The sequence below is a fragment of the Saccopteryx leptura genome, chromosome 10 (assembly GCF_036850995.1).
Source record: "Saccopteryx leptura isolate mSacLep1 chromosome 10, mSacLep1_pri_phased_curated, whole genome shotgun sequence".
Taxonomy (NCBI): Eukaryota; Metazoa; Chordata; class Mammalia; order Chiroptera; family Emballonuridae; genus Saccopteryx; species Saccopteryx leptura.
In genome coordinates, this window is record NC_089512.1 from 3,825,601 (window position 1) to 3,837,709 (window position 12,109).

A 12,109-nucleotide genomic window follows, 5' to 3' on the forward strand; every position below is an offset into this window, starting at 1 on the left:
TGCAAAGACAAGTCCAATACAGCCACGCCCCCACCCCCGTTACTAAGCAGCCAGTGCCGCTCCCGCGAGGTTCATGGGATTATCCATGTGATATTTGCATACGTACATGCTTGTGATTTGAATAAAGACCAGGGGTGCGGTGGACTGGAGCCGGTATCCTATTCTATTCAGTCAGAATGTAAGAGAAGCCGAAGTCCTCCTCCTCCGGCTGCATTAGATCCCTTTTCTGCATGAGACTAATTGAGCTCGCGAAGCACTGGTTGAGCAGGTCCACGGATCGCACCGCTTGCAGAAGCGAGATCTGCAGAACCAGTGACATGTCTACGCAGAAACAACGATGAGCGAGCTTTGAGCCTTTAACACACAAACTTTCATGTTTTGCTTTTCACCTTTCGCTTTTTTTTTTCTTTTGGTGCCATAACGATAATGTAGTTTCTTAAGTCACTTTTGCTTATTTAAAAAATGATGTCTGGGTTTTTCGGAGTGTTCTCCTCTCCGTGTGTGTGTGTGTGTGTGTGTGTGGTGATTCTACTGTAAGCAGTCCAGTTTTAACTGTGAACGAGGTAACCAGTTCAGTGTAGCAAGTGGAACACAGGGACAGCGTCCCGCAATCCAAAATTGTTACGTGGAACCCTCCGCTATCAGGTGCGCAGGTGATGACGATGCCTTTCGCGTGGACCATGGAAAGGCTGCGGCGTAGGCGGTACCAGGAGCGAGCGTAACGTCTGTCCCGATCTGCTTTCCAGGAGCACCCGCAGACTCCGACGTGGCGGAGGAGCTGGGGCCCGGCGCCGCGGGCATGCCTGGGACCGTGGAGCGCAGCTGAAGGACTCCTGAGTGCGCCTCGCCTTCGGAAACCTCCAGAGCGCCCTCCCTTCGGACCCCGGGACTCTCCACAGCGCCACCAAGACTCGGCGTGGATGTTGGCAGTGCCCGCCTGCCGTCCCATGTGCCACTCCGGAGGGCTCCCCTGTTGCTGAGACCCCCGTGCGTGCGCGTGCGCGTGGGCCGGGAGCGAGCCGGTGGGGCGCGCCAGCATGGCTGGGACGAGCTTCGTTCTGGCAGCTTCGCGACTGATGCTGGGCTTGCTGGTGGCTCCCTTCGCGGGCTCTGCCCTGCCAAACGGCGGCGAGTGCCCGCAACTCTGCGTGTGTGAGATCCGGCCCTGGTTCACCCCGCAGTCCACCTACCGGGAAGCCACCACCGTCGACTGCAACGACCTCCGCCTGACCAGGATCCCCGGCAACCTGTCCAGCGACACGCAGGTGCTCCTGCTGCAGAGCAACAGCATCGCCCGGACCGCGGACGAGCTGCAGCAGCTGTTCAACCTGACGGAGCTGGACTTCTCCCAGAACAACTTCACCACCATCAGGGAGGTGGGGCTGGCCAACCTGACCCAGCTCACCACGCTGCACCTGGAGGAGAACCAGATCACCGACATGACCGACTACTGCCTACAGGACCTCAGCAACCTGCAGGAGCTCTACATCAACCACAACCAGATCAGCACCATCTCCGCCAACGCCTTCTCGGGCTTGAAGAGCCTTCTCAGGCTCCACCTGAACTCCAACCGGCTGAAAGTGATCGACAGCCGCTGGTTTGATTCCACGCCCAACCTGGAGATCCTCATGATCGGGGAGAACCCCGTGATCGGGATTCTGGATATGAACTTCAGGCCCCTGTCCAACTTGAGAAGCCTGGTTCTGGCGGGAATGTATCTCACCGACGTCCCGGGGAACGCCCTGGTGGGCTTGGACAGCCTCGAAAGCCTGTCTTTTTACGATAACAAGCTGGTCAGGGTCCCCCAGCTCGCCCTGCAGAAGGTCCCGAACTTGAAATTCTTAGACCTCAACAAGAACCCTATCCACAAAATCCAGGAAGGGGACTTCAGGAACATGCTGCGGCTGAAGGAGCTGGGGCTCAACAACATGGGCGAGCTCGTCTCCGTGGACCGCTACGCGCTGGACAACCTGCCCGAGCTCACCAAGCTGGAGGCCACCAACAACCCCAAGCTGTCCTACATCCACCGCCTGGCCTTCCGGAGCGTCCCCGCACTGGAGAGCCTGATGCTGAACAACAACGCCCTGAACGCCGTCTACCAGAGGACGGTGCAGTCGCTGCCCAACCTGCGGGAGATCAGCATCCACAGCAACCCGCTGCGCTGCGACTGCGTCATCCACTGGGTGAACTCCAACCAGACGAGCATCCGCTTCATGGAGCCGCTGTCCATGTTCTGCGCCATGCCCCCCGAGTACAGAGGGCAGCAGGTGAAGGAGGTTCTGATCCAGGACTCCGGCGGGCAGTGCCTCCCCATGATTGCCCACGACACGTTCCCAGCCCGTCTGAACGTGGATATCGGCACCACGGTCCTCCTGGACTGTCGGGCCATGGCCGAGCCGGAACCCGAAATTTACTGGGTCACGCCCCTTGGCAATAAGATAACCGTGGAAACGCTTTCCGACCGATACAAGCTGAGCGGCGAGGGCACCTTGGAAATCGCGAGCATACGAACGGAAGATTCGGGGAGATACACCTGTGTGGCCCAGAACGTGGAAGGGGCAGACACGCGCGTGGTGACCATCAAGGTTAACGGCACCCTCCTGGACGGCGCCCAGGTGCTGAAGATATACGTCAAGCAGACGGAATCTCACTCCATCTTAGTGTCCTGGAAAGTCAACCCCAACGTCATGACGTCCAACTTGAAATGGTCGTCGGCCACCATGAAGATCGACAACCCCCACATCACGTACACCGCCAGGGTCCCCGTGGATGTCCACGAGTACAACCTCACGCACCTGCAGCCTTCCACGGACTACGAGGTGTGCCTCACCGTGTCCAGCGTCCACCAGCAGACTCAGAAGTCGTGCGTCAACGTCACGACCAAGAACGCGGCCTTCGCCCTGGACCTCTCGGACCGGGACACGGGCACCGCCCTCGCGGCCGTCATGGGGTCCCTGTTCGCCGTCGTCAGCCTGGCCTCCGTCGCCGTCTATGTCGCCAGGAGGTTCAAGAGGAAGAACTACCACCACTCCTTAAAGAAGTACATGCAGAAGACCTCCTCCATCCCCCTGAACGAGCTGTACCCACCGCTCATTAACCTCTGGGACGGGGACGGCGACAGGGACAAGGACGGCTCCGCGGACACCAAGCCGACCCAGGTGGACACATCCAGAAGCTACTACCTGTGGTGACTCGGTGGGCGCGCCGCGCTTCTGGGAGCAAGGAGCACAGAAGCTTGTTTCTTCTGCAAAAGGGGCAAGCTGACGACTTTTGTATTTCTGACTTGGCGAGTCTGTGGCAGCGTGGAGATGGGTGGATATTTCCATTTATTTTATTATCATTATTTTTCTTCGCATAGCGTATCGCAAGCGTGTTGACACGGCTGGCAGCGTCCCTGGGCTTTCCGCTGGGTGTTTGGTTTTATTTTTATTCTTATCGTTATGACGATCATTATTATATTATTATTATTATTATTGTTATTATTATTCTTATTTTGTTTTAGCTGTTGTGCTAAACTCAATAACACGGTCCTAATGACTATGCTCGCTAAAACGATCAACGACAGGTTGGGGTTTCCCTGCGCCTTGACCAGTAGCACGGGGCCCCTCCTTCCAAAGCCATCCAATAGGAAGCACCATGTCCTCCAAAAACCTGGTGACACACAGTGAGTGGCGAACCGGCATGGAACCTTCCTCAGCGATCTGGTCGATGGACTTGCAGCTCAGGAAGCCGAGGCTAGACTCCTTATCTTCCTCCAATGACGTTAATGGACTGTCCTGTGACGTTGTATCAACTGAGCTGAATGTTTGCCTTTGAACAAGGACTGTTTGTTTGTTTGTTTGTTTGTTATAGTTAAAGAGGCTTAGAACAAGCTTAACAGGCAATAGACATCCTTGTATATCAGATTTTCTAATGTAACAAGCAACACATTCATTGGTACCTTAATTCTTTTTATCTTTAGTGGACACTTTTAAAAGAAGAGACAATAATTTTGTTGTGTTGAGCTCACCAACCGTGTGGTGTAGAATGAAGGCAGAACTACAATAAATTAGTTTTGTTCTGATTTTTTTTAGAACACTTGCAGTAACGTATCGTCTCTATTTCTTGCTCTCCTGGCCTGTGGCGACGTGTTCCACAGCCCCTAAAACCTACCAGAATAAATCTGCTACAGTGTGATGCTTTTAAAAACGAGGACCTAAGGAGTTCTGAATTCTTTTGTAGCGGAAGAAATACCTATTGTAATGAAGATGTCTATATTTTAAGTATTACTGACCAGACCACATGGAGAGAAAAGTTCATAGGAAGAAAAAAAAAAAAAAGGTATATTACCGTATCCTATGCCTAACTACACATGGTGAAAAAAGAAGAGACATATTATTCCTTCTCTATAAGGATTATGTAAAAAAAATCTGTTAAAATTTTTAGTAGTAGTATCCACACTCTCCATCCAAGTCTAGAACACAGAGGTAGGTAGTAATCCAAGTGTGTGACATGTTATTCCTTGTCCAACAGCCGTCTGCCTGCTCAGACCCCCCCCCCCCCCCGTTGTCCGCCTGTGTGTGTGCAGAGACCTGCCGGACATGCCAGCGACGGACAGAAGACAGAATGACTTCTGCACAGCGGGATAAGCTGTGGAGACCCTTCTCTGCAGAAGTAGGCATTTCCTGGGAAATGTGTGGGTGAGATTTGGAACAGAGGGAGGTAGACTTAGTGAGGAGGCCAGGTCCACAGGGGATCGGGGCTGCATTTCACGGTGTCGTCAGAAGAGAAAGGACTCATTCGAAACGCGGTCGGTGGAGCAGAGAAGTCACGTAAGGCTGTTCCAGATGGCACCTGCCGCCAGGGACGCCATCACAGCAGGGACGATGAGGTCGTCAGGGGCGTGAGAGCAGGTAGGGGCTAGTGGAGCGGAGCGAGGGACGGAGGTGGCCAAGGGGGTGCGGTGAGGCCGGCTGCAGGGTGTCCGTCTTTGTTCAAGTCCTGCCTCAGGGGTCCCTGAGAAAGGCCAGCAGACCGCCAGGTCCCTGCCTGTTTCTAATGGAAGAGAAGGCTTACAAATGCCAAGCAGGTGAGTGGCCACAGAGAGATCCCGAGGAGCTGAGCTCGAAGCATCTCTTCCCGCAGCTGCCTTCGGCTGGACAGGGGGCCCTGGCCCGGCAGGACCGTGGTTGGTGCCGTAGACCCTCCCCCTGTTGGGAACACTGTCCTCCGCCCACCGCAGGGGTCCGGCAGCCGGCCACTCTTCTGGGCCAGCTCACGTCTCAACAAGCTCAGCGGACCCTGCTTCCAAAAGGCACTCCGCCCTCAAGTGCCCGTTCGCTTTAGTCAGTTTGAGCACCAAGGTAGCCCGGAGGGTCAGGCTGTAGCGGCCTCCCTGTGGGTACAGCGAGGGAGTAATACCACGTGGGCACACAGGGAATCGGAGACATGTGGGTGCACGTTGGGGGGGTTCCCACGGGGGTCCTTGTGCTCGGATATCTGCAGAGAGCAGGGGACTGCCTCACCTGCTCCTGCGCTCGAGGAGGCGTGACCCTGAAGCATTCGGCCCAGACGCGGGGCGGGGGGGGGGGGGCGTCCTTTCGACCAGAGGTCACTGAGTTGAGCCTGGCCCATGATGGACTCTCAGCTACCAGGGGAATGAATGAAGGAAAACAACACTTCTCTCTGCCGGGTCTATGGCGAGCACCCGGAAATCCAAGGGGCGTTGCCAACTACCGTCTGCCCGGCCAGTTTGGCAAGGGGGTGGGGGGCAGAGGAAACATTTCTGCTAACTTCTTCTCCTCCAGTAAAATATTTCAGCTTATTTCCTCCTGTCTGCGCTCAGCGGCGTGGTCCTCAGTTGCGAGGAGGCCAGGATGAAGCCAGGCAGCTTGGTGCCTGTGTCCCCGGCGAGCATCTCCTCAGCTGTGTTCAGTTTAACTTGGTAAGTTAGACAGCCGTCAGGGGGTCCACACCAAAGTAACTCCTGACGGACGGTGGGAGTTACCTCTCCTCCCCCCCCCCCATAAAGTGACCGTTATATAGGTCACTTTCTAATTTCAGGGCATATGATGTATCTCTAAGCTGATGTCACAAGGTTTTGTTTTTGTTTTTGTTTTTGTTTTTTAGAGCAGTGTCTTAAAAACAGGCATTTCCAAATCTGCACATTTAATTGCTTCATGACAAATCACGCTCATGCCATGAATCCAAAAACACATGCCAGGTTTGATTGTCAATTTTTGTCATTTGTGATTTAAAAAAAAAAAAAAAAAAAAAGGAATCATCCCCTTTCTTCAAATAAACAGTCTCAACATCCATTATCTTCTCCGCCCTGGTTTAGTGTTTATTTATTCGGTCATTTACCGGTTTGCTAAGGACACCACCGTCAGTCCTGCGCCTGGTGGATGCTTTCTAGCCCTGAGTTTGTCTCCGCGGGCATTTTCTGTTCTCCATTACTGTTGTTAACCAGCAAGAAAAAAAACACTCTGAGTCTCTAACACTTGGCCGGGAAAATGTCTGCCGTTCTGTGCACTAGAAAGGGGAACGGAAAACTGCTCCCGGTGCATTCTCACTCCAGCTGGGGCACGCTGCCTTCACCTCGGTTCTTCCCCTCTGGCCTGCTGCTTGCCAACAGGATTTTTCAGTTATTATTCCTGAGGGATTAGCCTGAGGAAGAATGCTTCCCTAAAGATGAGTGTGAGTGAGCATGCCGGGAGCTCCAGAATGCTTCTGTCCCCCGGGCCCCCAGGAGTCCCTGCAGGCTGAGCTCACCCGGTGGGGGCGCGACCTCCCTGCTTCCTCCCTGCACCTGCGCCTGCACACGGGGACCAGCCTCCCGTCTGCACCCCCAAGTCGGGAACTTCAGGCAAGAATACAGAGATGACAAGGGACCCCATCGTTTTTTGTACTTGCTGGCCCGGCACTGGCTGGCCCTGGTTAACAGAACCAAATGGGCTTCCTGTAGAACTCAGGCGGGATGGTACTGACGTAAAGTCCGCGGCATTTCTCACAGGTGTTTGACCACTGGTGCGTCTGAGGGTGGATCCTGAGAAAGGGAAGAGTTAATTCAGTCCCCAACACGGTCCCGGCCCAATGGGTACTACACTTCCCGATCTACAGAGAACAAATCCAAGGCCGCCTAGCAGGGGTCATTTGCATGACACCGAGAGCTCCGTAGTGGGTGACCCACGGGGCCCCTCCCTGCCAGGGCCCAGTCCCTCCCGCTGTGGAAGGGCAGAGGCTGGAGCTCACGGGTGGCACTCAGGGAAGGCAAAGGGGCGCACAAAGGACAGCTCGCGGGAGATGTCACATGTTTCCCTCTCCTCCCCTGCACAAGCGTTACTGTGCTGGGCACGGTGAGGCGCACGTCGAAACTGTCCACAGCGGGCGCCGGGCTGGTGCTGACCTTCAGTCCTCTCCTCGCTCACGGGCTCAGGAAGTTAAACAGTGGAGGAGACGCCAGGCTCTCTCCCGCTCACAGCGAACCACGGAAGGCGTGTGTGAAGTGAGTGACAAACTCGGTGCTCGGCCCCAGATGCGAAGAAGTGACGTCCGTGGCACTGGGAGGTGGCAAGGCTGTCTGTCCTTGGAGATACCGGGAAGCCCGCGGCATTACAAGCCGACCTGCTCCATGAATAACCTGCTGACCCGCCCCGTGGTGTCAGGGACGCAGGACCTACTGCGAAGCAAAGCCAGCATCACACACGTCACGCCAGGGGCTGGGGCACATCCCCCTTTCTGCCCAGACCTCCCTCTCTGCTGACTAAGATTAAACTGACAAATTGACAAAGTGCACGTCTGGGATTAAGTTGTATCTTATTGTATCAGTTTCCAAGTGAGCAGCCTCACTAATATATAGAAACAGAGACGGTGGATGGTCCAGAAGGAAAGGGAGACCTTTTACCATGGTGACTTCTGAAGGCGTGAGGAGGGAGAGACACTTATTGTCGCTGATACTGTGACTGGTTTGCACAGTGACAGACGATGCCTAGAATTAGTGAGATGGTCACATTATAAGGTTTAAAAAATAAGGAATCGCTATGGTGAAACCCTGAAACAAAACCAATATAACACTGTATATCATCTGTACTTAAATAAAATAACCCTTAAAAAAAAAAAAAACATTTCACTCGACCAGGCTGTGGCATAGTGGATAGAGCGTCAGTCTGGAATGCAGAAGACCCAGGTTCAAGACCCCAAAATCGCCAGCTTGAGCGTGGGCTCATCTGGTTTGAGCAAAGCTCACCAGTTTGGACCCAAGGTCGCTGGCTCGAGCAAGCGGTTACTCGGTCTGCTGAAGGCCTGCGGTCAAGGCACGAATGAGAAAGCAATCAATGAACAACTAAGGTGTCGCAACAAAAAACTAATGGTTGATGCTTCTCATCTCCTCGTTCCTGTCTGTCTGTCCCTGTCTATCCCTCTCTCTGACTCTCTGTCTCTAAAATAAATACTAAATAAATAAAAACATTTGTCTGCCCCCCCCCACTAGCTGGGAGCTTCATAGGGACCATCTCCATGGTCCCTCTTTAATCGCGTGGGAGGCGGGTCCCGTAGCCCCGAGAGGCCAGCAACTCGCCTGAAACCGCACAGCTGGTGAGAGGCGGGACGTCACTCGGGGTGTCCAGGACGAGCGTGGGTGGTTCTCAGTGACCGAATGGTCTGCAAGCTGAATCCGGATCGGAAGCCCGAAAGCACGTCGAGCGCTCAGCACAGGAGACGCGCAGCCCAGGGCAGCGGCGCCCAGTGGGGCGCCCCAGAGCACGGGGTCGGCCGCAGACCCACACCCGCCGTCAGGGTGTGCAAGTGACAGCAAGTGGGAGACTGGGAAAGCCAGGGGCAGCGGTGCCAAGTCAGCCCGAGTCTGTGGCTCGTCTCACGGAGGCCGCCAAGCGCGAATGACCTGGGGTCACGGGCAGTTCGCTTAAGAAAGTCTCGCTTTGCGGCCCCGTCCCCCGGGTGGGATGTGCCCTCCCGGGTTCAGCCCGACGCCTCGCCTGCGTCAGCTGTGCTGACCCTCACCACGGGCCTCACCTCGCGGGCCTGTTTCTATTCTTCTTGGAAAAAGACATTATTTCCTTTTCTTCAAAAGATAGGGGATCATCCTCTTTTCTCTGCCCTCACGTGAAAGAACGCTATGGCAGGACAGAAGCCATCCATCGAGACCGCGCACTCCCCAGCGCACTCGCTTCCCGTGCGTGCTGTCCACGTTAACCTGAGTGATGGGTGACAGTGACAGCCGCCACAGAGGGGACATTAACCTGCGGAGCCTCGGCCCTCCCAGACAGAACCCCCAAACCCAACTCAAACTCACAGCGGCACAATGTGCCTGAAGCATCACCCCAGCTCCCTGGGCTCAAAGCCCCAAGGCCCCTGGAATCTCACTGTGCACCTGTCTCAGGGGTCTCAGCTGAGGACGAGTGCAGGGCTCCCGACAGGAGGGCTGCCCGCAGGCCGGAGAAAGCCCCTCCCACACACAGGGAGCCTCTCCCTCAGTCTTCTCTCCTGGCATCCTGCCCAGGGGCTCCCCACTAGGGAAAGAACTGTATCCCCCAGCAGCCGTGGGCTTACGAGACTATCAATTTCTAAGGCAGTTCCGAATTAAAGGTATTCCTGACTTCCAGGCAAAATCTTAAAAAAAAAAATTTTTTTTTTAAATCCCCGAAAAAAAATATTTATTGAGCATTTATGGTGTGCCGGACAGGGTCACGGCGGCTCACCAGGGGACTGTCACCTCGTCCCAGAGACGCCTGGGGAAGGGAGAAACCTCGCCCGGGTCCCAGCCACCCACGTGGGAGCCCAGAAGAGCGTCCTTGATTCAAGTGGCCGCCACTTGTGCCTCCGACGAAATGTCAAGGAAACTCGGAGAAGGGAGAGGCCACTCAGAACTGGAGAGCGGAGAGCAGGAATTCCTCTGTGGAAGCACTGAGTGGGCAGGTGACTCCGTCCTGGGCCTCAGAGACGGGGAGACGCCTGAACTTGAGAAAGAGGGAACGAAGACGGGTGGGAAAGGCAGGAGGACAAGAAGTCTGACCGGGAACGTGAATTAGGGGCCACTCGCCACCGTCAGGGGTCTGGTTGCTGGGTCCGGAGAGCTGTGGTGACAGTCCCCGTGTTCGGACGCAGGGGTGCGCGCTTTAGATGCAAGGTTCTCTTCAGTCTGCGAATCCCCCCCCACACACACACACAAAGGGCAGGTTCTGCTGTGCTCTCCCCCCCCCACAAAGGGCAGGTTCTGCTGTGTTCTCCCCCCCCACACACACACACAAAGGGCAGGTTCTGCTGTGCTCTCCCCCCACACACACACACACAAAGGGCAGGTTCTGCTGTGCTCTCCCCCCCCACACACACACACAAAGGGCAGGTTCTGCTGTGCTCTCCCCCCCACACACACACACACAAAGGGCAGGTTCTGCTGTGCTCTCCCCCCCCACACACACACACAAAGGGCAGGTTCTGCTGTGCTCTCCCCCCCACACACACACACACAAAGGGCAGGTTCTGCTGTGCTCTCCCCCCCCACACACACACACAAAGGGCAGGTTCTGCTGTGCTCTCCCCCCCCCACAAAGGGCAGGTTCTGCTGTGTTCTCCCCCCCCACACACACACACACAAAGGGCAGGTTCTGCTGTGCTCTCCCCCCACACACACACACACAAAGGGCAGGTTCTGCTGTGTTCTCCCCCCCCCCACACACACACAAAGGGCAGGTTCTGCTGTGCTCTCCCCCCCCCACAAAGGGCAGGTTCTGCTGTGCTCTCCCCCCCCCCACAAAGGGCAGGTTCTGCTGTGTTCTCCCCCCCCCCACACACACACAAAGGGCAGGTTCTGCTGTGCTCTCTCCCCCCCCACAAAGGGCAGGTTCTGCTGTGTTCTCCCCCCCCCACAAAGGGCAGGTTCTGCTGTGCTCTCCCCCCCCCCACACACACACACAAAGGGCAGGTTCTGCTGTGCTGTCCCCCCCCCCACAAAGGGCAGGTTCTGCTGTGCTCTCCCCCCCCACAAAGGGCAGGTTCTGCTGTGCTCTCCCCCCCCCACACACACACAAAGGGCAGGTTCTGCTGTGCTCTCCCCCCCCACACACACACACACAAAGGGCAGGTTCTGCTGTGTTCTCCCCCCCCACAAAGGGCAGGTTCTGCTGTGCTCTCCCCCCCACACACACACACACAAAGGGCAGGTTCTGCTGTGCTCTCCCCCCACACACACACACACACAAAGGGCAGGTTCTGCTGTGTTCTCCCCCACACACACACACACACAAAGGGCAGGTTCTGCTGTGCTCTCCCCCCCCCCACAAAGGGCAGGTTCTGCTGTGTTCTCCCCCCCCACACACACACACACAAAGGGCAGGTTCTGCTGTGCTCTCCCCCCCCCCCCACAAAGGGCAGGTTCTGCTGTGCTCTCCCCCCACACACACACACACACAAAGGGCAGGTTCTGCTGTGCTCTCCCCCCACACAAAGGGCAGGTTCTGCTGTGCTCTCCCCCCCCCACAAAGGGCAGGTTCTGCTGTGTTCTCCCCCCCCACACACACACACAAAGGGCAGGTTCTGCTGTGCTCTCCCCCCCCCCCACACACACACAAAGGGCAGGTTCTGCTGTGTTCTCCCCCCCACACACACACACAAAGGGCAGGTTCTGCTGTGCTCTCCCCCCCCCACAAAGGGCAGGTTCTGCTGTGTTCTCCCCCCCACACACACACACAAAGGGCAGGTTCTGCTGTGCTCTCTCCCCCCCCACAAAGGGCAGGTTCTGCTGTGTTCTCCCCCCCCACAAAGGGCAGGTTCTGCTGTGCTCTCCCCCCCCCCACACACACACAAAGGGCAGGTTCTGCTGTGCTCTCTCCCCCCCCCACAAAGGGCAGGTTCTGCTGTGCTCTCCCCCCCCACACACACACAAAGGGCAGGTTCTGCTGTGCTCTCTCCCCCCCCACAAAGGGCAGGTTCTGCTGTGCTCTCCCCCCCCACAAAGGGCAGGTTCTGCTGTGCTCTCCCCCCCACACACACACACACAAAGGGCAGGTTCTGCTGTGCTCTCTCCCCCCCCACAAAGGGCAGGTTCTGCTGTGCTCTCCCCCCCCACACACACACACAAAGGGCAGGTTCTGCTGTGCTCTCCCCCCCCACACAC

At 56.2% G+C, this 12,109-nt stretch overlaps 1 protein-coding gene across 1 annotated transcript; it reads left to right on the plus strand.

Annotated features, from left to right (window-relative positions):
- Positions 1-769: 769 nt before the first annotated feature.
- LRRN1 (leucine rich repeat neuronal 1) lies at positions 770-4,281 on the plus strand. Its single transcript, XM_066351455.1, has one exon. It carries the CDS (start codon positions 1,038-1,040, stop codon positions 3,189-3,191), a length of 2,154 nt encoding a protein of 717 aa, XP_066207552.1. The 5' UTR covers positions 770-1,037; the 3' UTR covers positions 3,192-4,281.
- The last annotated feature ends 7,828 nt before the right edge of the window (positions 4,282-12,109 follow it).